This window comes from Castor canadensis, chromosome 16 (assembly GCF_047511655.1).
Source record: "Castor canadensis chromosome 16, mCasCan1.hap1v2, whole genome shotgun sequence".
NCBI lineage: Eukaryota > Metazoa > Chordata > Mammalia > Rodentia > Castoridae > Castor > Castor canadensis.
The window spans coordinates 51,098,290-51,124,554 of NC_133401.1; the positions used below are offsets into that span (position 1 = coordinate 51,098,290).

Below are 26,265 nucleotides of genomic sequence, written 5' to 3' on the forward strand. Positions count from 1 at the left end.
AGACCCATGGAGAGATATCTCCCAACAGTCTGCTTATATCCATAATAGTACCATTAACCCTGTTTTCTCTTTGTTGTCAGTATCTTCCTGTTCTCTATTTGAAATGTGCATTTTATGTGTGTGGTACCAGCGACCCAAGGCCTGGCATATGCTGTGCACTCACTCTGCCACTGAGCTACACCCCCACATCAAGATGTGTGCTTTAATTTTATCTCCTTAGAAGTTTATGTCATTCAATCTGACCAACTTTTCATTTACGATTTCTTCTGTTTTTCTTCCCCTACACCTTTTCTCTGTATCTCCTACTTCTGTTATTTCTTTTCTAATGTGGAGAGGCTTTAAGAGAGAATGATATTTTTTTGAATAATTAACCATTCAGATTAAGTAGAGAGCTTCTTATTTCCCCCACCTTTCTCTACCTTTCAGGGCTTCTGTCTTCTTCAGCATCTTCCTCCACATCTTTGTAGGTTTTGTTGTTTTGTTTTGAGATGAGGTCTCACTTTGTTTCTCAGGCTGGTCTCCAACTCCTGGGTTCAAGTGATCTTCCTGCATCAGGTTCCCCCAGGTACCTGTACAACAGGCATAAGCCATTGCACCTGGCCTCTGCACATTTTTGAATTGTGCAAATCTCAGGGAGCTCATAACATTCCAGCTGACTGGAGACATAGTGTTGGTACTTGCATTGCAGATGATGATGGCTTTCAGTTACTGGTGCTGGAGTTCCTAGAACACAAACATGCAGGCTCAGACTTGGGATTGCTCCACTAAAGATTTAACTGGGAAAGTTCATTGGAAATGTCAATTTGTAAGGACACTATTCTGAACTTTAGTTATTTCTAGAGATTATTTTCAGAAGTAGCCCATATACCTATCATGCTTTTTTACTTAAAAAAAAATTGATTTGTTTTTCAGGCAAATAGAAATTGCATAGCAATCGCCTCTAGCCATGATGTTCAAGAACTGGATGTTTCTGGAATTCTGGCTACACAGATCTATACTTGGGTGGATGATGACATAGAAATGGAAGCCAAAGGGTACTTTCATACTTGGTTTTATTTATTTAGTAATGCGAGGGATTTTATGGATGAACTATAACTTTCAGAAGATTCTTCAAAGGACTAGTCCTAAATTGTAAGCAGAGTAGAAGCTGATGTGCTACAGAAGAGATAGAGGGCAGCAGGAGTTTTAAAAAGTGAAATAAGAACACTCAAGTGTAAAAAGCAGTACAAAACTGGTGGGTGTTTGATTCTGGCTGACATTTCTTTGTAGGTCAGAAGATTTCCTGGTTATACATGCTCGTGATGACATGACAGCTGTGCAGGGCACAACCCCGTACACTCATAGCACTCCTGGCACTCCAATCAACATGCCATGGCTTGGCAGCACGCAGACTGGCCGCGGAGCCTCTGTGGTAGGTGCCCTTCAAGACAGTTAGGCTCACCTCTACCTAATGGATAAAAGACGATTGAAAACACTTTCAGATATAATCCAGCAGAGATTTAACTTTTTCTCTTTTATTCATGTATGTTAATTTTTTGAGGGTTTTAATGTGATATTTCCATATATGCATATGATGTACTTTGATCAAATTGACCCTCTATTACTCTTTTTTATTCCCCTCCCCCAGTTTTTGATCAAATATTAATGGATTTCGCTATTCTACTTTCATGCCTGTGTATGAAATACTTCAATCATGTTTACCCCACCCTCTTCGCTCTCTCTTTTCACCCTCCCCTCCTACAGTTCCCACTCCTAAACAGTCCATCCATTTTATACTCTCATTTTTTTTAAGGTCTAGATTCTACATATGAGAGAGAACATGTAATACTTGTCTTTCTCAGTCCAGTTTATTTCACTTAACATAATGGTTTCCAGTTCCATCCATTTTCCTGAAAACAACATTATAATTTCATTCTTCTTTATGGCTGAGTAATACTTCATCTTATACACACACACACACACACACACACACATATGTGTGTATATATGTGTGTATATATATATATATATATATATATATATATATGTAAATATATATATATATATATATATATGTAAATATATATATATATATATTTGCCACATTTTGGAAATTTTGATATTGAGGAATAGTGTTTTCATTTGCAAGGGTAACAAAAATTGCTTTAAAAATATACTTTGTTTAAAAACTGAAGAACTCCATTTTAATTAATAACTCCTTGAAACTAAATGGTCCAGATCAGGCTTCTGCTAGCTGTGGCCCCACCTGTCACCTAGTATGCTGAGAATGGTGTTTGCATTTTTTTTCTTTCTTCTTTTTTGTTTTATGGTGCCGGTACCTCATGCATGCCAGGCACGTGCTCTACTCCTGAACTATATCCCCAGCCCTAATTTTTTTTTAAATCATTGCATTTTGTGACACATGAAAATTATGTAGAATTCAGTTTCAGTGTCTATGTGTGAGTGAAGCTTTATAGGAGCACAGCCATGTCATTTATCTGTGTTTTGCCTGTGGTACCCTCACCCTACAGTGGCAGAATTGAGTGTGTCTGCACAGAAAGCACATGTTCATGCAGCCCACAACGTGTGTCTGTGTCCAATCTTTTTTAAAAAGAATTGACCCTGGTCTAGAGAATGTCTTTTAACGGGTATCAGCTCACAATCGTTCATTTGAAGTATGACTTTCCTTAATGCTGAGACAATGTCTTCCTTTTTTTTAAACAAAAACAAGGTAAAATTTTAAGAAGTTAGGTGAAACACAAAGTAAAGATGAACAAAACAAATTCTTTTTCTGCAGTAATGGAGGATCTGTTTGAGCCCCAGTCACTTAAGAGGTGATTTCCTGTATTGATTAGGTTGTAGCGATTGGTAAACAGAAGCAAAGAAGCTCACATATTTCTAAGAGGCTTTCTAGATCCTAGTTATTTTTTGTTTTATTTTTGTTTTCATAAATCCTTTAGAATGCTTTCCTTTGCCAAAGGATTTTGTTTTCGTCAGGTAGTGTGAAGAGTTGTGCAAGTGAAGGTTCAGTCATCTTTAATACTTGGTGCATAGTATAACCTTATGATTCCTTGCTTTATTTGCTGTAGCTATTTTGGGTTCCTCCTTACTTACTCTGCAGATGAAGCATGAGATCCCTCAAGGTCACCGTGTTGAATTTGTAGTAGACCTTGATCCAAAGCTATTTGGATCTCTTAGTTCATTAAACTTAGGTGGCTGTGTTTTGAGGATTAAATTGAATTTAAATAGCGGGTAGTAGTTATTTATATGAAAAGACTTGGTCAGTCTGAAATTGACCTATTTTACAATTATGTTAAAATTTGTGAAATTTATTGGCACTATAATAGCTTAAAGAGGAACCTAAAGAAAATATAGAAAAGATATAAATAGAAAGAAATAGACTATTTTTTTCTTCAATTCCAGCCTCAAGAATGTAAGTTATTCCTAAAACAGCTTTCTTGCTGGTCTCTTGCTCCCTCTGTTCTACACAGAGCAGCAGATGTTCCTAAAACATAATTCAGATAGTCACTTCCCTCTTTAAAAATTTCTGATTTCCCAATACAACTTTAAAAGAACAAGTGCTTAACACAGCTTCTAAGGCCCTGCAAGATTCAACCCCTGCCACCTCTACAGCCTTATCTCCCTCTCGTCATTCTACCCACTTCTCTTTGCTGTAGTTCCACTTGCCTCTTTATACCTCTCTAACTCAGCAATCTTATTGCCATGTCAGACTTTGCCTTGCCTTCCCTCTCCTGAAATATTATTTCCTTGTCCTTTGTTTATAACTCTTTTATTCATATCTCAACTCAGATTTGCAGATTTCCTAGTGAAGACATGTTTCCCTACCCACTGTTCCCCCAGTCACAGTACATCTTACTGTCTCATTACCTGTACAGCTCTTACCAGTTGCTAAAATTAATTCATTATTTAGTTGTCTTCTTTTATACTCTCTGGAATGTAAGCAAGTTATTTGAGAACTTACTACTCTTGCCTATCTTATAGATTGATGATTCCTAGGTAAGATAGTGTTCAGTATATTGTTAGTGCTCAGAAAAATTTATTTTTCTGTAATACTTTAGAAGTATCTGTAATACTTTAGAGTATTACAGATAATCTGTCTTTAGAATTCCTCTTAGGATTGACTTTTCTTCCTATGAAAATCTTAGAAGTACAGCTTTTTAGTTGGGGTCATTGTGATTTGTGAACCTAAGTATTGGGATTGCCCTGTTCCTCTCTCAAGGAAATGCACCAACAGAACTGAACATGTGATTCAAGCAGTAGAGCGTCTGTTTTGCAAGCCCAAAGCCCTGATTTCAAACCCCAGTCCCACAAAAAGAAAACACACCAATAGAATTTTTATATTAATCTTCTAAAGTAGTTATTTCCTTGTTTTACCATGTTTTATACTATGCTTTCAGAAAAAAATTTAACGTGTGTGAGTGTGTGTGTGTGTGTGTGTGTGTGTGTGTGTGTGTGTGTAGCGTCAAGGGGAGTATTTCACTCCTTTGCTACTTCAGTCTGCAACAAAACGATAAAAGAAAGAACAGGAACCTTTAGGCATATATAAGAATATAGGTTTTTTCTGGCCTTGGTGGTACACACCTGTAATTCCAGCACTTGGAGACTGAGGCAAGAAAATTGCAAGTTCAAGGCCAGCCTGGACTACACACAGGCCCTGTCTCAAAAAAGACAAAAAACAAAAAGACATGTAAACAACCAACCAAACGTGAACATAGAAGTTAAATATGAGGTTTAAACAAAGTTAATATTCATCAGATTTTTGTTTTCTAGAGAATTGGTAAAACCTTTTCTACAATTCATTTGAAATCACTCATTTGCAATTGAAATGTTCTTATTTTTATTTATTTAGAGACAGGGTCTTGGTAGGTAGGCAGGCTAGCCTCGAACTTGCAGTCCTCTTGTCAGACTCATCAGTGTTGGGAGGATTATAGGCATTTGCCACCAGGCCTGACCAAAATATTTTCTTAATCCTTTTACTTTATTGAGTGATGAATACTTGTATAAAAAGTACACTTGCTGCAACCAACTTTTGCTGTTCCAGAATGTAGCTACATTCCTATGGCTCTTTGATTCATTTTCTGCCCTTACTCTCTTGCTCCCATGCCAACTCTTCACCTTTGCCAAATATTAGTCCAGTTGAACAATTTAAAATCCCAAAGAACAACTGGACAGTTTACCTTGAAATTGATACACACTACAAGTTTATGATAACATGTAAGTGTAGTTGCAGCTCTTTAAATAGGAGATACTCTACAAATCAAAACTTTCTCTTTAATTTACTATATTTATTTCACTCTTAATTAATAGTCTAGTTAAATCATTCAGTGACTGTTGTAAAATGATTAAACATTCCCAAACTATCAATCTCTTAAATTTTTGACTAAATGCTGTTCATGATTATTTCAATAAATATAATGGGACCAGAAAAGAATAGGCAAGAAAGGAGGGAAAACTAAGTTCTTGAAGGATAATGGTTTTCAGATCCTTGTCAGTGGTGCAGAAAACGTATGTGTGCTTAAATACAAGAACTGATTAAACTTCATCCTTATCAGTGATGCAGAAATTATATGTAAACTTAAATGGAAGAGCTGCACTATTTAATCTGTTGACCTGATTAATACCCAGAGTAAAAATAAATAGTTGTTATTTGAATTTCCTGTTTATAATTTAATTTTGTGTGTATGTTGTGCTGACAACTTAACCCAGATCTACCACTGAGCTATACCCCAGCCCTGCAGTTTAAATTATTAATCCTATTTTTTATTAAAACCCTAAAATGATTTTTCTTTTTTTACCAGATGATTAAGAAAACCATTAATAATGTCAGAAGAATGACTTCTCACCCAACTCTTCCTTACTGTAAGTGGACAATAATTACTACTGATTCTTCCTTACTTTTGTATTTTTGGTAATTTTTATAAGTTATTTATGCAAGCTTTTCATTTCATTTGAAAGACAGCATTCATTCTACTTTGATTTTTATAGAGAATGTTTGCTAGTAAATCTTCATTTCAAAATTAGATTAAAAATAGAAAAAAATTCCTTGAATTAATAAACAAGGCTAACTTAATGCAGTGAACTTTGGCATTTTCACTACTTCCTTCTTCGCCCCCCATAATGGGGTTTGACAGTACAGGGTTTTGAACTTGCCAGGCAGGAGCTCTACGGCTTGCTTGAATCACACTCTTGCCTATGTATTTTTAAATTGTACTTTTGTCATTGAACATTTCTGGATTCCTTTGACAGTGCTAAGTTCTACTTTGATAATTAGAGTCATTGCCATATTTTATTATACAGACTAGAGCCATTTATTGCTTGATTATAATCAGTTGTATTGTACTAATTTTTGTCACTTTATCTTCATCAGACACATTAATTACTAAGAATGGTTATTAATAAATTATCATATTCTAAGGCAGAATATTTTTTCAGTTTTCTGTCTGGGAATATCAGAAATTGCTCTTTCTTTAGCCAAGAGCTTAATGAATGGGGAATTTGTTGGAGGTATTGATTAACTAGAGGGTTGGAATCAATATTCATATTGGTATGTGAGTATTCAAGTATTTTTTTTTTCTTTGAGGATAGGGGCAGTACTGTGGTTTGAACTCAGGGCTTTATGATTGCTAGACAGGCACTCTACCACTTGAGCCACACTACCAGCTCCCAGGTTTTTTTAATATGATTTTTATATTAATCCCGTCATCAGTATGACCTACTACAGAGTAACAAAAATTAAGAGATAGTCATGTTTGTGCAAGTTAATAACCTGTAACTGATTTACCTCCTTTTCTCATGGGGATAGTCCAATAAGATACAGTTGACAAAAATCAGTGTTCTTTTCTGCACACTTTTCATACATGTTAAGCATCTATTACCAAAATTGTATGCTCTGTCAAAAAAAGACTCAAGAGAACTATATATTTAAAAATTAAGAGAATAACTTGATACGTTTACTAGAGATATAAAAGAATATGAAAGATTAGTCTGTTTTCCCTACATTGAATTTATACAACATTAGAAGTGTAATTACTTATCCATAAGTCTAATGTGAAGTGAGAACTGAAAAAGTCATCCAGCCTGTATAGTAAGAGGTCAAAATGTATTTTATCCAGGAATGGTAGCACATGTAGTAATCTCAGTGCTCAGGAGGCCAAGACAAGGCCAGCAGGGCTGTGTGAGACTCTTCCTCCCTACCTCACCCCCCAAAAAATGCATTTTGTATGTAAGTATGAATAAGATTATTTCCACACTAGAGATACTTGGCTTTGTTCAAAACTACTCTTACTGTGTGCAGTAGGGTTTGTAAGCTTGCTGGAATGGTGAAGGAAGTTGGCTGACCTGTCCACTCTGTAGCACACATTCTACCTCCCTCAGGCCCATTCATCTAAATAAAGAGATCCCTAGCTTTAGAAGTGATAAGTGGACCTACTTGTAGATGTATTAGGTAGCACTACTACTAATACTTACTTCGGAGGTAAGTATTTTCTGTATTTAGAGAATTTCCTTAGCAAATAAAAGACTTGAAAAATGAAAAGCTAATTAAATTAATTACTGGATTTTTTTTTTCCTCCAGCACATCTTTTCCTATCCTGAACACATTCCACAGGTAGAAATTTAGTTGAACAATAAGTGCTTTTTATGTAATGAAAATGTTACACAGCAGGGTTTTTTAAAATCTCACTTTTTGAAGATCACATACTTCAAGATGAGCTCTCTTGGAGTGGGGCTTTCATTTATAACAACCTTAGTCTTTATCACCCACTCCTTTTGTAATGTGTGTTGTTGATGTTTGAACCCAGGTCTTGTGCATGCTGGGAGGCACATTACTGCTACTTCAGAGAATGTTTTAGAACTCAGGGTAATGTATTTTTCATTTCCTAGATGGGAGAACACACTTTTTTTCTCTACATTCTTACAAGCACTTCTTATACCAGATGTTTGAATTTTTCTACTCCAAGCATTTACTCAGCTCTGAATATCAGCAGAGTGTTCTGTAATTGGTTTTAATTACACACTCTTTACCTGGAGTTAGGGTCAGATCCCACTGTCTGAGGGCTCAATTCCAGAAGGCTGTCCTCTCTTCAGATGCCAGTCACCAGTAGTCAGTTCCCCTATACTTCTGACCAACTGGCTGTGTACAGGGATTCCCACAACCTCCTTCTTGGGTTTCGTTATCTTGCAAGAACAATTCACAAAACTCAGGGAAACATTTCACTTATACTTACCAGTTCATTATAAAGGATATTATAAATATACAGATGAAGAGGTATACAGGATAAGGTCCAGAAGGGTCCTAAGCACAGGAGATTCCGTCCCCCTAGAGTTGAGGTGTACAACCCTCCTAACATGTGCATGCATTCGTCAGTGAAGAACATCATCAAATCTCCTTGTCCAAGAGTTTTTATAGAACCTAATCCCCTATAAGGATCACTGTTTGATTCTATAGCTACCTCTGTTTTTACCAAAGATAATTAAGACTAATTTGCAAAATAGGTGGAGTCTCATTGAACTTGGCCTGAGTGTTTATACCAGCATGGCAAGAATAGTAATTGGTCATGTAGTCTTTTAAAAAGTGCTTTGGGCTAGAGTTATGACTCAAGTAGTAGAGTACCTGTCTAGCAAGCGTAAGGCCCTCAGTACAAAGCCCAGTACTGCCAAAAAAAAAAAAGAAGTCTGCTTGGCTGGAACTTGTAGAAAACATCTCAGATTAGACTGGCAGGGTGGGTCAAGTGGTAGAGTGCCTGCCTAGCAAACATGAGGCCCTGAGTTCAAAACCCAGTCCCACCAAAAGAAAAGAATTATAAAAGCCAAACCAAGTACTTGTCATCAGACTTTGCCTGTATTCCTGTACATTCAAGTGAGTTTCTTTCTTCTCAAGGTCTCTATATCCTGGGGTTCCAAAAATGATAGTCCTTCCTGAGCCATAAGACGTCCATGTAAGGGAACTATGTACTTATGGAACTAGGCCAGATGTTCTGTGTTTTGTTTTACGTTGCTTTATTGGCTAACATAAAATCAACCTTACTTCTTTAAAATCATCTAGTCATGTTTGATTGTGTGAATTCTCAAATGTGATATTCTAGTCAATGTCTTTGTAATGTAACCAGTTTTTCCAGTTAATGTCCTGTTATATGGAGAGTGATTTTATTTATTTATTTATTTAACTTATTTGTGCATGCCACTGTGTGTGATCAAACCTAGGACCTCTTTAGGCAAGCTTTCTAGCAATTAGCTACATTCCCAACTCTGATAAGCAGATTCTTATACCAATAACTATTTTGCCATTAAAATAAGAATACTCACTAGTAGCTTCCAGATTCTAGACTGATCAGGTAAGGAGGGAAAAAATAATTTTTTCATCTCCATTCACAAAGATATACTTTACCTTTCTCATATCTTAACAGAAATGACAGTTTTCCTTAAATCCTGTAAACAAGTCACTAAAGAGTAAACCTAATTTCAAGCAAAATAAATCATTAAAAATTCAAAATCCTTCATTAGGTCATTCTATATTTCCTTGTAATTAATTCTTGTTCTGCTTATCTTGGTTAGTGTTCTGGACATTCTTACCCACTCCAGTGGGATAATCTAAAAGCATCAGAAACCTGTACTTTTCAGAGTCTTTTCCATGAATCTCTTTGAAGATAGATACTTTTGATTATACTTAATTGCAAAAGCTTTCAGAAAAGCATCAGAATAAAAAACTGTCTGAGGACAGTTCATAATAGTGACCCAGCACCAACAGGAAATTTGATTGTTTCTGTGGCATGCAGCATTTTCACGTGACTCAAGGTATGAATGGCAGCATGATACGAGAACATATCAGGCCTCTAGGAATTCTATACAAAATATCTGAGAAAACAACTTAAAGGAAGGAAAGATTGATTTGTTCACAGTTTCAGAGGTTTCAAAACATCATGGCAGAGAGGGAATGGTGGAATCCTTTCTGTCCATCATGGTGGACAGGGAGCAGAATAATAATAGGAAGGACCCATGGACAAGCCCCCAGTGACCTGTATCCTGCAACCAGCTCCCTTACATTTTGACTACCTCCAAATTGTCTATTTAGATTTATCTAAGAGCTTCTTTTAAGCCAATTACATAGAGCTCTTTTACAAATTTTGGCAATGCTATCTGGAGGCAGAGAAATGTCACACATATTTGACATCTCTCCAGGCATGCAGAGACATACAGATGCAGATCCTATATCTTTTCATTTTTAACTTTTAACCAGGTGCTGTGTACAAACTCACTAAAATTTTTATTTAAAAACTAGCTTACAGGGCTGGTGGAATGGCTCAGGTGTTAAGAGCATGTGCCTAGCAAGTGTAAAGCCCTGAGTTCAAACCCCAGTGCCACTAAAAAATGAAACGAACAAACAAAAAAAACTAGCTTACAAAAAAGAAAATCTGGAGGCCAGGAGTGTATTTCAGTGAGATAAGACCCTAGATTCAATCCTCCACATACCCACACACAAATTCCCATTTGCCTTTTGTAAGGAGACTTTTTTCTAAATGGGGAAGCCTCCTTTTTTAATTAGATAAAAGTGTTTAATGTCTTATCAGTCATTCAAGAATCCCTTCAGGACCTTTTGAATGTGTCATAATAATTATCAATATGAACAGTGGTTGACATTCACTGAAAAGATAGCTAACTGAAGCAATATGCTCACTTACGGTATTATGTTTAGTGTTACTTGCTTGCCATCAATCATCTATAAGGAGACTTTGAAAGAAGCAATCTCTGATTCATCCAGTCTTTCAGAAGCATCTGCATACCAGTCAGAAATTCCTTCCATTGTTTCTGATTCATTAAGTATTCCTTTTTATCCAGTGTGCCCATACATGAGTAATTTTGTCTTAAGTTAAACTTCCCTATCGTGGACACCATAATTCTAGATGCTCTTAGTAATGTTTGCCCATTTCTCCAAAAGAACACGGGATCTGAATCTATATACCATATTATTTATACATAAAATTAACTGGAGTTTGAGATGGAGTTCTAGACTTCATGAATTCGGAAGAACCCACAATTCCTTGTCTTGCCAAAACTTTATCTACCTGAGGCCACCTACTGGGTCCAATTTACTTCAAACTCAGTTCATCCTACAATCTAGTCTGGATCAAAAATGTTCAAATAAAGCTGCAGATCTCACATCTGAGAGGGACCCATTTGTGGTAACCAATGAATGTGCATCAGGGAGCAGTGAGAGCCTCATAAGGTAGTCTCCTATGGTTTCCTCTTCTGTCACCAGCACTGTCAGAAGATAACTTAGTCACGTAAGTTTCTATTAAGTTTATTTGCGCATTCAGCTCAAATTCACAAACCAGGACGCACCAGCCCACAGGTGGTACAGGGCTTTATCAAGGTAGCATAAGGTAACAGCTTTTATAAGTTGTTGAAGGAAGCAAAACAGAAAAAAGTATTAAGGTGAAAAATCATCAGTTATTGACTAGTGGCAGTTTTTGATTGGTGAATTCTTTGGCTAGAGGTCAGTTTGTGAGTTTTGACTGGTAAAGCTTAAGTTATGTCCTACTGTTTACACAGAGTTGGGCTTTTCTTTGCTCACACAGTTCCATCACAGCCTAAAGACCTCCAATTAAGTTTTTAACACTGTAAATAACACTAGAAAAACTTAAGAGCTTTTAAAACACACCCAGCCCAATCAATTTTTATAACTAAGTTAAAGCAAGACTATTGGGGGAACAAAGGAATCATTAACATCCTCAGTCTCAAAAATTCTAACCCCTCTTTCCCACACCTGCCCAATGGTAAAATGTTTCAAAACAGTTGAAATTCACTTATTTTAAATACATCTTAAGGAATTAGGGAAACTTGACTAAACATGTGCTAGATGTTTTCATATATGGTAATATAATTTCTCCCTACCTAAATAATTATAGTTAGTATAATTTGGATGCCATGTTAGGTCTGGTTTTAAGTGCTTTTTATAAACCATCTTATATGCGTCTCATAACTCTCCAGTGGCTTATATGTCATTATTCCCCTCAGAAGGAAATAGTTGTCGTGTCAAAGAAATGAAACTCCCTGATATCACCCAAATAATATGTGGGAAAGTGAAGGGTTAGTAATCATTTAGCTTGCTCATAGCCTCCATGAAACAGATAACATATATTTGAGATAACAGGTCAATCAGGGTAATTTTAGAAGTGAATTTGTTCCTTTAGCATGGTATTCATAAGTGTCTATAATCTGCCAGACATGGCAGCAGATTTTCAACACTTGGAAGACTGAGACAGGAAGATTGCAAGTTTGAAGCCAGACTGGCTACAGAGTGAGCCCCTGTCTCAAAAAGTCAAAAATAAGTCTATAATCTGACATTTTCAGAGAAAAAAATGTATAAGTTAAGCTTTAATATTATGACTAATAAGGATTGGCTCTTTAACAATCCTAAGAATTTATTAAGTATCATAAAAATTATTTATTAATAGCTATTAAGACACCACTAAGATAACATTAAAAAGAAAATCAATTCACGGAGATCTAATTTAAACATTTCTACTGTTTTGTTCAAGGATATGTTCTCAGTCAAATAAAAGTGCCTCTATGACTGTCTTTTACTTTATGAAATGAAAATTCTTACAAAGATAAATTCATATAAAAAATTGACCACAATTTATCTCCTAGGCATTTCTTCGATAAATACTTCTACATTGGGTCAGGAAATTCATTTTCCCAAAGAGTCCTAACAGGAATTTACAGCTTTTGTCATCTTATAATGCAGATCTGACAGGAGCTCAAGATGGGAGTGTCAGGATGTTCGAGTGGGGCCATTCACAACAGATAACGTGCTTTCGGTCTGCTGGCAATGCGAGAGTCACAAGGATGAGATTTAACTATCAGGGAAATAAGGTAAGTGGTGAAAAGGGTGGACTGTGCTAAAGGTTAGAGTTTTTTAAAAGAACGGTTTAGTGGGCTAGTACTGGAGTATTAATCCATATGAATTCTCTTTTTAAAAAATTTTTCTCAAAGAACATTTAAATTTATTTGTTTTTTCTTGCAGCTATAATACACATACACACACACATTCTCTCTCTCTCTCTCTCTCTCTCTCTCTCTCTCTCTCTCTCTCTCTCTCTCTCTCTCTCCACATTTTTCATTAGTAAATGTCAATTTCTTCATCCATTCCCTAGAGTATGCTCAAAAGTATGGTTCAAGCAGCAAGTGACATTTGGGAGCTGTGAGAAGTACGTATTACTGCCTCTTCTCCAGATCTACTGACTCACCCTCATATTTATGATTGATACCTGTGGAGTTTTGAGAAACAGTGCTCTAGAGCCTGGGTATCAGCAAACTGTGACCTGGCTCCCTGCTTTGTAAAGAAGGTTCTGTGCATCATCACAGTTACTCCACTCACTATTTGTTTTCTTGGGTTATTTCCCCCTACAACAACAGATCTCAGGGGGATCTGTTGATAGTGGACAAACCTAGAACACTTCTTACATAGCTGTCTAAGAAAAGGTTGCTGACCCCACTCTGAAACACCCTCTGCTGTCTTCACTTCCCATGTCCTGCTTTCTTCAAGTTGCCTCATGGTGCTCCTCATGCTAGCACCACTTTAAACAGTGATTAAATTCAGGGCCAAACTTCACTAGAAATTACTCACACAGACCCTAGCCAATGGGACATCTCACCTTTTCCTTCCCTCTATTTCCCACCCTTTAACCTTTTCACATTGTTTCTTGCATCACTGTGTATTGCATTCTGTCTACCATTTATTTATGAAACTAAATTCTGAGTGCTTATTTCCTAATGTCAGTTAATGATGTTCTTTGTTCTTCAGTGGGAAATTTAGGAGATTTAGTGCAGAAGCCTTTAAAATTTGTCTGTGCTGGTTGAACATCTGTAATCTGAAAGTCTGAGATCTGAAATGCTCTGAAAGGACGACTTTGAATACTTTTGGCACTCAAGATGTTTCAGATTTCACTCTGTTCTGTCAGTGTGTTCCCTATCCATGTACTTAGTACATCGACACTGTCCATTTTGGCTGTCAGGGTCCTGTTGCTTTTCACTAGTGTCCAACCCCAGCCCTTATCTTTAGTGCTTCTTCTTTCCACAAAGTATAAAACACACAGCACACCTCCATAACTACAGTATAGGGGGATTATATGATTGTTTTTCTCAAGAACCTTCCTTCAAGGTACCTCATGCCAAATTCTTCAGCATAGTATTCAAGACCACCTACAACCTGACTTATTTTTTGGTTTTAACCATGGCTGTCACCTTCCACCTAGGCTATTTTAAAGCACAGCAAACTATTCTTCATTGCTTACCTAAGCAAGCAGCCAACTTATTCATTCACTTTTGCAATGATGGAGCCCAATAGTGCTCCAACTATTGCATCAACCTTGCTATCTCCCTTAGCAGAGAAGCCTACTGGGTACATGGTAGAAAGAATCACACCATGTCACAAGAATGCTACTTAGTTTGATTGTCAATTACAATAGAAATGAATGACCACAAGTCAGTGAATGTTTCAGGAAAACTCAGAGAGTGAAAAGAGACAGTAAGAAGAATAAATGACTGATGAACATTTCTTAAAACAGATTCAAAAAGATCCTACATTAGTAAAACAAGAATAGGCAGAACAGGCTGTTATAAAATAAAGACAGTAGCAAGACAGGAAAGAGTTCTTGGAAATTAAAAAGCTGATTTCCAAAGTAGTGTTCAGTGGGTAAGCTACTCATTAGAAGGATTGCATAGCAGAACAGAAATACTTAGAAACCAAGTTTGTGATGGGGAGCACAAATTAAGAAACAAATCTCATGCAAATGTGTTCAGAGATGTTTCAGGGAAAAAAAAAATGGGAGAAGCACTGGTAAAAGGAATAATAAAGTCAGTATTTCCTTAAAGCAGAAAACAGGATTTAGTAAGAGAAAGGATCTACCAACTATTAGGAAGATGTACTAAGAAATGACATGCCCATATACATCTTGGTCACTTGTGATTTTTGTATGATTTTAATTCAAGAATAAGGAGAGCCAGGTTTTAGTGGCTCACACCTTGCTAAGTAGTCCTTGCTACTTGGGAGGCAGAGGTGAAGGGAATTGAAGATTTTGGCTAGCCAGTGCAAATTGTTCCTAAGACCTTATCTCAAAAATACCCAACACAGAACAGGGTTGGTGGAGTGTCTCAAGTGGTTGAGTGCCTATCTACCAAGCATGAATCCCTGAGTTCAAACCCCAGTACTGGAAAAAAAAAAAAAGAGAGAATCCTAAAAGCTAAAATGGTTACTTACAATTTCCTCTTTCAAATTAATGGCATCAGCCTCCTAAAAAATGAAGATTACAGTTAGAATAGCTGTCTGCACAGACTTCTAATGGACATGGAATAGAGTTGGTATCCATCCACATTGTCATTCAAAGTTGATGGCTTTCATTCCTCATGTGTCCCCCCTCTGAAGAACATATATAGGTCCATTCCAGAGAGCACAGGTAAACAAGAAAAATGACTAGGCCCTTGAAGAATATTTGTGGCAAGTACAGAAACAATAGGCCAATATCCCTATTAAAATTTTTAAATAAACAATTTAATAGTGGAAATTGATATGAGCTACATACCAAAAATCTATGCATTGTCAATAATCCTCACTAATAATTGTGGAAGTACAAATTAAAATAAGGCTTTCTTGTGGAAAATTGATAAATATTTCAAATTTTGGCTATATGCATAAGAATGCTCAAAGCAGCACTTTCTATAATAAGGTAGTTTGGAAATGGTCTGTGAAGGGAAAGTTTTAAATGATAATACAGCTGTCCAGTGTAATACTTCACAGCACACAGAATGTGTTTCTCTTTCTTTCTTTTTTTTGTTTTTGGAGGGACTGGGGTTACAGTTTTTTTCTTGATGTAGATAGTTATAATGAATTTAAAATGTAGTTGTGGGTCTGTCTATTACAATCTATTTGCTGTAAAAAAAATCCACGTGAGTACTTAGATATTCATAGAAATAAATTTTACAGGAAACAAAATCAAATTTCTGTAGTAGATATTTGATCTGGAGGTCTGAGAAGGAAAGTATCCCAAGTAGACATTTGTTTTATGTCTTCCCAACCAAATTACACCAAGTTCTCATGGTGGAATTGCTTTTACTCCACTTTACTTCATTTTACTTTCTATTCTTGTGTGTTTTTGTTATTGTGTGTTTCTGAAAGTCCTAATTTTGTCTTTTCAAAATGAAGAAACTTTTCTGTTTTACGATAAAAGCTTTGTCATTTAGCTTAATCTTTTAATCCAGTGTTCTATTTTTGGAGTATTTACAAAGAATACACAGACAATACTGGAGGTTACTGTAATTAAATGAGTATCTAGTGTTTGTTTTCTTTATGTGTACCCTGCATTTTTTTAAAGCAGTAACTAAAATGTCTTTGTGAACTAGCTCCATGCACAAGTGAAGTGAAAAGTCAAACCATCTACCATTTATATGTTTAAGAGTGAAAACATGGATGTCACGGTGCGAGTAAGATTAAATATGTGCTTGTGCATTTATGTTAACCATTTTCAAATATGCTTTTCCCTAAGTTTGGAATAGTTGATGCTGATGGATATTTAAGTTTGTATCAAACCAACTGGAAATGTTGTCCAGTTACTGGGACCATGCCTAAGCCATACCTGGTAAGACAAGAATTTGAATTTTTACTTTAAAGAAACCAAGAACATATGAGGCACAAAATATTCAAGTGACTAAGTAAAATCTGTCTAGTCTTACGTAGTTAGTCACTTACTACAGACTGTCCTACATTACATGAAGCATAAGAATCCTGTTAATGGTGTAAGCCAGCTTGGTACCTTCAGAGACCCATGCAACCTATGGATTTTGGTAGTCCTTTCTAACCTCACTAAGCTGCAAGTCAATTTTATAAAAAACAGAATAATTAGCAAGCCAGGGCTCCAGACTATTTTCTGCACTTAGCCTTATGAACAGAGCAGAAAGGACATCTTGTGGCTGGTATTATTGTTTTCTTGTCTGTCTTTTTTTTTTAGCTAGATATAGAAACATCTCAATTCAGGACTATTCAGACGTAATCAACCTTCTATGGCTTCAGAGAAACTTATGTTTAATATATTCTTCAGTGAAGCCCTTTCAGAACTAAACAATACCTTTCAGGGAGAAGTTAAGAATCTAGATATGATTTGGCTAAATCATCCATAGTTAAGTGGTAGAATACAGTACTAATCTAAGTGAAGTAAGAGAGGATTGACTAGGATACCTTTTAAGAGAACATTCTCTTTTTTTTTTTCTCATACTTTCATTAAGCCAACAGATTTAAATATTTTAAATGGTACTTAAGACACTGCCTTTCTTTTTTCATTGAATAAATGTATCATAGTTTATTAAGTTATTGTTTGATTAAGTAGTGAAAAGTAATACAGGTTTCCTAATTTTGATGGCTATTAGTGATTTTTTACTCATGATTTGAACAATTATGTAAAAGTTTAAATATTTCTGAAAAGTACATGATGCCAATTTAGCAAAGATAATTAATTCTACAGTAATCTAAAATCCTGGTTTCTGTCTTTTCCTAAAGACAAAAAAATTTTCACTAAATATGTCCAGGGAGATATTTGAAGTTTAACATCCTTATGTTTCCCTTTGACGTTTTGGTTGAACAAAATGTTCATGACATATGCAGCTGGTTATGAAAGTAGAAGAGGGTCTGGCAGAGAGAGAGGGTGCAACACAAATGTGACATATGTTAAAGACCTCTGGATCTGGGGAGAGACAATGTAAAAGTCCTCTGTGTTTCTTCTGCAACTTTCCTCAAGTTTAGGAGATAAAAAGACATGAAGAATATAAAAAAGCCATAAAGTACATGATTGCACTTTGAGTAAAACATATACATGATTATATACTTTTTAGTGACAGTAATGTTTATTGTTTGTTTATAACCATTCCAGACTTGGCAGTGTCATAACAAGACAGCTAATGATTTTGTCTTCGTTAGTTCCTCCTCTCTGATAGCTACAGCTGGTCTTTCAACTGACAATAGGTAAGAAGTGAAAGCTGAAACTGAAATATGGGTATGTGTTGGTGAAAATTTTATTATTCTTTTATGACTTGTATCTCAAGAATAATTATGCCTTTAGAAATTTTTCTTATAAAGACTTCCTTCTTACTTAGACCATTTTTAGTAATTGTAAAGCCAGGGAAATTCTGGTGCTATTAAAAACAAAATTCATTCCTTCTTTATTTGCAATGTTCTGATCTTAAGACTTCAGTGTAAAAGAAAAGGATTTTGTTGTTAGTGGAATGAACATCTCTCTACAATTTTTCCTGTGTATTCAGAAAGCTTGAGCCCAAAAACTATTTATTGGCCATATTATTTAGTTAGCTTAGATAATCCTCACCATGATCCTGTTAGGTAGATAACAGTTTCATGAGAAGACTAGAAACTCAGAGAGACTTGTTAGTGTATATTAGCTGGTCAGCAGCAGCCTTATCCCCCCAATAAAAGCAAAGTTTGGGAGACAGTATCTGTCTTCCTGTCCCCATCTCCTCATACAGACACCCTGAAGTTGTTGGGCTTCTGATACTCATCTGTAAGGGCCACTGTGCACTAGAAACTGGATTTTAGGACTGTGGAGTCTTGGGTTCATCTTCCATAGAAACTCCTTGTAGTAGAAGCAAGTATTCTTCATATTCTTCTGCCACTTGTGTGTCATCAGCTGTTGTTACAGAATCAGTGAAGCAAAAGTAGATTCTATCATAAACCTTCATTTAGTATTTAAATACCTATTAATGTACATTTGTTCAGTTTTATAAGATAGTGTTAAAATTTTGTGTAAAACTAATCATATAAATTTATGATTAGCTATATTTGATGCTTTTATGAATTTAAGAGCCTTCTTGAGAGCAAATCTTCTGTCATTTTATGGGACATAGTTATTTTTATTCTGTCAACTTTTTGTGTCACTCAAAAGCATTCTCTTTTTCAGAAACATATGCTTGTGGGATACACTTGTAGCACCTGCTAATAGTTTAGTCCACGGTAAGTTGTGAAAGCATCTTCTAAATGTTAGAAGTCAGGAAACTCATAAGCTAAAACTGATTTTCAAATGCATTATTTCAATGTTTATCAGCCTCTGAGGTTTATTTTGCTCATGACAGCAGAGTTGGAAATCAGATGTACATAATTCACTCTTCCCTGTGCTTTAATGGTGGACATTTGGACATACATAATGTAAAACACTTGTCAGCTAGGATCTCGTAGCCTCTGGAAGGCAGTGGCAGGAGGAGCTTGAGTTCAGGCCAGTGTGGGCAAAGTTACAAGACCCTGTCTCAAAACAACGACAAAGATAAAGCCAAAACTGCATTAGTCCTTGTTTTCAACCTGATAACTAATGATAGGTCACCATTTGAACATCAGTTATTGCCTGGTATCGTGTCCTCTGTCACCACTTCTTTCCAATAGTTAATAGAAATCCTTGCGACAACACAAGGAAAGGAAGTAAAAGTAATATGGAGTGGAAGAAAAATAACAAAACTGTCTTTGTTCACACATCAAAATTATGTGGAAAAATCTCAATTTGCAAAGAACCTCCTATATCTAATGGGGACAACGGTCAATATTCTAAAATTAGTTGATTTCCTGTTTACCAACAAATTGTAAGGAACAATTGAATTTGGAATTTTAAAAACATTACCATATTAGTACCAAAATAAGGAAACACTGAGGCAAAAGTTCAAAAAAATATGTATGGGACTGTATATAGAAAACAATAAAAGAAATCAAAGATAAATGGTGAGATATTCCACATTCACAGATTCAATGTGATTAAAGACAGTATTATTAAGGTGTCAGTTCCTCCCAACTTTGTAAGTTAAGTGCAATCCTAATCAAAATCCAAGCAAACTATTTTGTAGACATCAACAAACTGATTCTAAAGTTTATGTGAAAAACCAAAGGATTTACACTAATTCAAGACTTACTGTCTTGAAACATAGCAATCAAGACATTGTGATAATTGGCTTAAAAATAGATACAGCACAGAAAGTATAGACAACCCAGTTTTAGACTCATACTTAGAGTAGACTGAGCTTTGATAAAAACACAAAGGCCACCGGGCACTGGTGGCTCTCACCTGTAATCCCAGCTACTTTGGAGGGAGAGATCAGGAGGCTTGCTGTTGAAAGCCAGCTCAGACAAATAGTTCGCAAGATCCTATCTCAAAAAAAAAAAAAAAAAAAAAAACAAACAGCACAAAGCAGGGCTGGTGGAGTAGCTCAAGGGGTAAAGTACCAACAACAACAAGAAAAAACCTGATGCAGACCTCACTTTTCACAAACTTTAACTCAAAATGGATTACAGGGCCTACATGTAAAATGCAAACAATGAGTGAAACTTCTAAACAAAAACAGGAGAAAATCAAGGTGGCTTGAGGTGGTGACGAGATTTTGGATGCAACACTAAAACACTATCTATGAAAGAAGTGAGATATGCAGAGGCTTTGTAAAATTACTGACAGAAGTACAAAGTGGTATAACCACTTCTGAAAACTCTGGCAATTTCTAATACAGTTAAACACATACCTAGCATGACCCAGGATGTATATACTGCTACATGCATACCTACGAGAAATGAAAACACATGCCACAAAAAGACTTGTAGAGTAATGTTCTTTGTGGCTTTATTTATAATAGACAAAGACTGGACACACATGGACGTCCCATAGACACTGGTAACATTTGTGACGTATTCAGCCACTGTGGCTGGTGAAATGCAGCTCAGCTGGGCTCACCTTCTGTGAAAACTCCAAGCACTGCTCTGCACAGCTGTTAGGTGAACCCAGCATGTTTTCCATCTCTTACGGATCACTCTCAAATTATTTCCTATATTTCTTCTGGTATTTAAATTGTTTCAGACAAAAAAGCAAACCTGGCCTATTAGTCACATCTTGGTCACAGCCAGAGGTCTGTTCTTTTATTAAATGGTTTTAACTATTTTTTTTTAACTTTCAGCATTTACGTGCCATGATAGTGGAGCCACAGTTTTAGCATATGCTCCCAAACATCAACTGCTAATATCAGGTGGCAGAAAAGGGTTCACATGTGTATTTGACCTTGGACAGCGACAACAGAAGCGGCTCTTTCAGAGCCATGATTCTGCAGTGAAAGCCATTGCTATTGATCCAACTGAAGAGCATTTTGTTACAGGATCTGCAGAGGGCAATATAAAGGTAAGCATGGTCAATGCTACCATACTGCAAAACGAAGTAAACCTCCAGAAATTGAGGCCTTACTGGTCTACTTATGTAATAGCAATGTTGATTCCTTTGTGGTAGCTGTGCTAGATGCTATTTAATAAGTCCTTTGTTCTGAGTGAAACTTTGTGATTTTTCAATTTTAAAATATGCTTGATTCATGGTTATAAACATATTTAGACATTAGAATCAGTCTTGACTCTGTGTTCTGAGTTATGTAATTCATTGAATTCATCTTCCAAATTGTTCATCTGGCAAATTGTCTTCATAATTCTCAGCCAGAAAAACACTAGAATTACAGAATTTTTAAAAAGATTTTTCTTAAAATCAAATGAACATACCAACAGGATTATTTTTCTTTTCTTTGATTTGAAGGCAGTTTCTTATCTGGACTGACATTAGTTTAGATTAAGACATAGTTTGGTTTAAATCAATTCTTTAGTTTTGTACACTGATTCTGAGGTTTATTGTTTAACCACGTAAAGGATTGAAATGTACAGTGTACTCAGAAGCCATAATTCAATAAATTCATGTATAGAGTAGTATGAATGAATTTCTGAAAGATTTCTTTCCTAAGTGATCTCAATAAAATGAGTAAATAAATTGGCCTCCCTAAGCCTAAAATAGATATCTTGAAAGTGTAGATTCCATGCATAAGTGAAGATGCTCATGATTTTCTTTAATAAACAGGGCCGGAGGTGTGGCTCAAGTTGCTCTGAGTTCAAATTTCTACTACTCCCCCACAAAAAAGACATTTATTTTGAAAGGGCTAAACATATAAAAGTTTAGTAAATTAAGCAAGTTTTAGTAGTTGAGTTTGTCTTGAAAAATAGTTTTATGGGGTAGAGAGCCTCTGATGTCAGGTTGTCCTGATTGAGAGAGTATTCAAACTATTCCAATATAGGGATGGCCCAATGGAAAGTTCCCCAGCAGAATTCCTCAGCACTGCTGAGACACAGAAAACCAATGGCACTACAAGCTTCTCTTCTCTATGTCTGTTTTCTTGTCTCCACTGCAGTGTTAATAAAGATTATTCCCTTACTCAAAAGACTTTTAAGTATGTAACAGTATAACAGCAACATCTTGTACAGATCAAGGTGTCAGGGTCTGCAAGCTACACTGATGTGTCTCCATCCCTGTTTAGGAAATTCCTTATCCGCACAGGAATTTCAGTGATTCTTGAGGTAGTCAGCAGCCCCACTTTTCATGATGTTCTCGATGTCTTTCAGATTTGGAGTCTTTCTACCTTCAGTCTTCTCCATACTTTTATCAGTGAACACGCCCGACAGTCCCTTTTTAGGAACATTGGAACCGGAGTGATGCAGATTGAAACGGGGCCAGCAAATCACATCTTCTCTTGTGGAGCTGACGGTACTGTGAAGATGAGGATCCTGCCAGACCAGCTGAGCCCCTGGAGTGAAGAGCTGAAAAATGACGTGAAGTTTATGCTGTGAAGATGTGTGACTTACTACCTGTTTCATGGAAATCATTCTCCAGATAAGCTGACGTGCTTCTGTTTTCATGGTTATCTTACAGAGCTTTGCTGATGTACTGATGCCTTAAAAAGTTAACAAACCCTTGAGAGCTACATCCCTTCACCTAAGTAGAATGCTAAGGAATGCTGTGAGAAAGCAAACTGATGGCGTGTCTCATTGGGTGCATTCAGGGTTCAGGGAGTGTCTGCTCATTGTTGATGAGCTCCTGAAGACATTTCTGCATGGACATCTTTAAGTAAGCACAACAGTATGGAACACTCATCCTTCATTCCCCTACCAGACTCACCAATCGCAAGCTCTTTCCTCTTAATAATGATAAATTGTTATGTGGGTAAGAATCAAACACTAACATCTCTGTTCCAATTGTCACAGGGACTTGGTAACAAATGAGCCAAGTGGTTCATCGTGTACAGTGTTCATCAGTTTCTCCCAGAGCTCAAATTGTGTGTGTGTGCATGTGTGTGTATGTATATACACCTCTTATTTGAACATAGCTTGTGCACATATATATATATATGCACAAATTACATCTTCTCATGTCTTTTTGTGCCATGACAACTGCTGCCACCAGAACAACTTTTTTTGCCACTGTTTTTTCATTACATTTTTTGAATTCCCATCTTAATTTTCAAATACATTTTAAGAAGACATTGTTATTTCAAAGTTTAACATTGAGTCAAATAAGTCTCTGTAGGAAATAAAGATCCCAAGACATGGCGTACAGACTCTTAAAAGCAAGTTCATAGATTTCTCGTCAAACACTTTATCTAAAGTTTATTTTTATGTTATTTCTTATTTTTTAGGTGCTTTTATTCTCAAAGTTCTGAAAACCTTTTAGCAGTGTTTTTGGAAACAAATGTGCAAACAGTCAAATTAAGTAGATAATATTTACAAATGTAAAATGTCCTCCAGATCAACCACTAATAGAAAGTAAACCTTATATTTTATTATTTGCCAAAATATTTTATTATAAAATACGACCAAAATATTTAAAATGCACAATGCTTTTAACTTAACTATGCTAATCCTATTTCTGTCTGTATTGTGCTATACCTTTTCTGATTCAGAATTATAGGAAGCTTGATAAATACTTGATTTTAACCAGTGAGACTGGAGGTAGGGGGACTAAGTGTTTAAGGAACAATTGTATGCTATTTAGCTTAAATTTATTTTGTTTAGTTGGAAATATAAATTAAGAGAATTTTTATGTAATGAGATATGACAACTATAATGGAAATTAAAGAGTCAAATAAAGCAAAGAAATGAAGGGCTGGAAAAATGAATTTTGTAATATTCTCAGGATACTTTTATTACAAAAGTATATTGTTAAAGATTTTGTAAATTGTACTTCATAATTTTAAATGTATTGAGCAAGCTGCAGTGAGCACACTGTGGTTATACAGAGAGAGTTTATATGCACATAAGAACCTGTATCTATAACTGTGCAATAACAGTATACAACTCTTCTGTCATGGAGAAATCCATGACATTACATACAATATTATTGTTTGATGTGGTTAAGCTTAAGTTGTTTTTTAGTTATCACTTCACAAATCAAGACTCAGAACACTTCAAACACTTTCAGTGAGACAGAAAATTTACTATTGTGCTTACTAGAACACAAGGCATTAGTGATGAACTATGAAGCATTTTAATGGTTTATATGAATAACCATAAGTTATATAAGACCATCCATATGTATTTACACCCAGAGTCATAATATTTTAAATAAACAATCATGCAGTCACTTTTTTGGGCATACTATTGTTTGAAGTAATATTTGTGCCACTATAGCTGACTTTAAATATGTGACATTTTAAAATGGAAAATTTCTATATTTATATTGAACTAAGGTAGAATTGAATAACTTTCTCAAACACCCTCTTGTTCTTTGGTCCTTTTCTAGTCTTTTTTTTTTTTTTTTACTCAATAATCATTATTCAAGAAAGATAGGAACAAAAATATAAAATAGGTGAAATGTTAAGTATGGAGTGATCTAGATTTGGGGAGTGGATTATGAGAAGCCTATGAGAACTTGACATAAACACAGCTATATCAAATAATCTGCAGGCTGAGTTGGCACGGCCCCAGCTGCAGAAGGGGGTGAGGGCAAAATGCACCACAGCTGCTTTTCCTAAGATATTTAGGTTCAGAGAGTAGTGAGCACAGATTTCTCTTGTTACAGTGTCACGGCCCTCTCCAAGAACTGTTGCTCCACCTCCTTGTTTGCCACTGTAGATAAAAGACTTGCTGGAGGTGGAAGGGTGTGGCTGCTTGCAAGGGGGCCAGCTGCTGTTGTGTGTCTGCCAGTCTTAAGGACTGAGACTTTAGAAGTTATGCTAGAGATTAGAGGAAACATGGGACAGTACGAGTCTGAGGACCGAGACTTTAAAGAATAGAAAAGAAGTAAGGTTTTAAAGCATGGAAAAAATAAGTAAGGTTTTAAAGACTAGAGAAAAGAAGCAAAGTAAAGGAAGAGAAGTAAAACAGAAGTAACAAGGCTGTTGTGTGTCTCCATCTGAGTGCCCAGCACACCTGACCCCAGCTTTGTGCATGTTTGTCTTCTATCTTTTGTCCTTTCTGCATCTCCATTTGCCCCCAGTTAGGTCAGTAGGACAAGCTCACGTGGGTCATGAGATGTAGATATGTGTAAAATTTCATGTTCTGCACAGTGGAGCAACTACATCAAGACAGATGCTTAAATCTTGAGAATTCACAATGCTACACACTTTTTTTCCTAGCTAGCACTATGAAGTAATCATCTCCATCCTCTTCTCTTTTTTTAAAAACACTTTTCTTTTTTTAAAAACAAAAACTTCCTTAGAAAAAAATTTGTAGAAATTTCTCACATTGGTCTCAACAGTTGAAACAATACAAACACAGACATTTTAAAAACATCTCACTCAACCTTAGGGAATAGTGTTTTAACAAGACTGGAAATACAGGCCTGGAACTCACTTTGTAACCCAGACTGACCTGGATCTCATGATTCTCCTGCCTCAGCCTCCCCAATGCTAGGATTACAAGTGTGCACCACCACACTTGGCAAAAAGTTCTTGAAAGAAATGAAAAGTGCTACTTCCATGAACACATGAATGATAAGAAAACAAAATAGCTTTATTGGTCTGGACAGCAGATCAAACAGCCACAACATTCCCTTAGCCAAAGTCTAATCCAGAGCAAGGCCCTTGACTCTGTTTACTTTTATGAAGGTCACAACAGTGAGGAAGCTGCAGAAGAAACATTTGAAGCTAGTTCATGAGTTTTAGGGAAATAAGCCATCTGTACCACACAAAGCATAAGGTGACACAGCAAACACTGACATAGAAACTGCAGCAAGTTACCTAGATCCGTGCTGGAGTTGGTGGGAGGGAGTGGTATAGCGCAGTGGTAAAGCTCTTACCTAGCATGGGCAAGGCGCTGCAGAGAAGAAAAACAGTTATCCAGAAGATCTGGCTAAAATCTCCTGAAGACTTTGGACTTTCAGTGTAGACAAAGCAACCCTGTATTAGAGTCATCGCCAGGCTTCGAAGGACAGGCTGCCTCTT

General features: G+C 36.1%; 1 protein-coding gene across 8 annotated transcripts in view; it reads left to right on the plus strand.

Moving 5' to 3' along the window:
• Dmxl1 (Dmx like 1) overlaps positions 1 to 24,464 on the plus strand; it is a 132,795-nt gene extending 108,331 nt beyond the window's left edge. For all 8 annotated transcript variants that reach the window (XM_074057012.1, XM_020168526.2, XM_074057015.1 and 5 more), the window contains 9 exons: positions 913 to 1,034; positions 1,270 to 1,411; positions 5,799 to 5,859; positions 12,746 to 12,873; positions 16,542 to 16,634; positions 17,919 to 18,010; positions 18,957 to 19,009; positions 20,980 to 21,197; positions 22,451 to 24,464. In XM_074057012.1, the coding sequence (XP_073913113.1) occupies positions 913 to 1,034; positions 1,270 to 1,411; positions 5,799 to 5,859; positions 12,746 to 12,873; positions 16,542 to 16,634; positions 17,919 to 18,010; positions 18,957 to 19,009; positions 20,980 to 21,197; positions 22,451 to 22,675 (1,134 nt within the window). In that variant the 3' untranslated portion in view covers positions 22,676 to 24,464. The remainder of the gene's footprint in view (positions 1 to 912; positions 1,035 to 1,269; positions 1,412 to 5,798; positions 5,860 to 12,745; positions 12,874 to 16,541; positions 16,635 to 17,918; positions 18,011 to 18,956; positions 19,010 to 20,979; positions 21,198 to 22,450) is intronic.
• Positions 24,465 to 26,265: the final 1,801 nt, after the last annotated feature.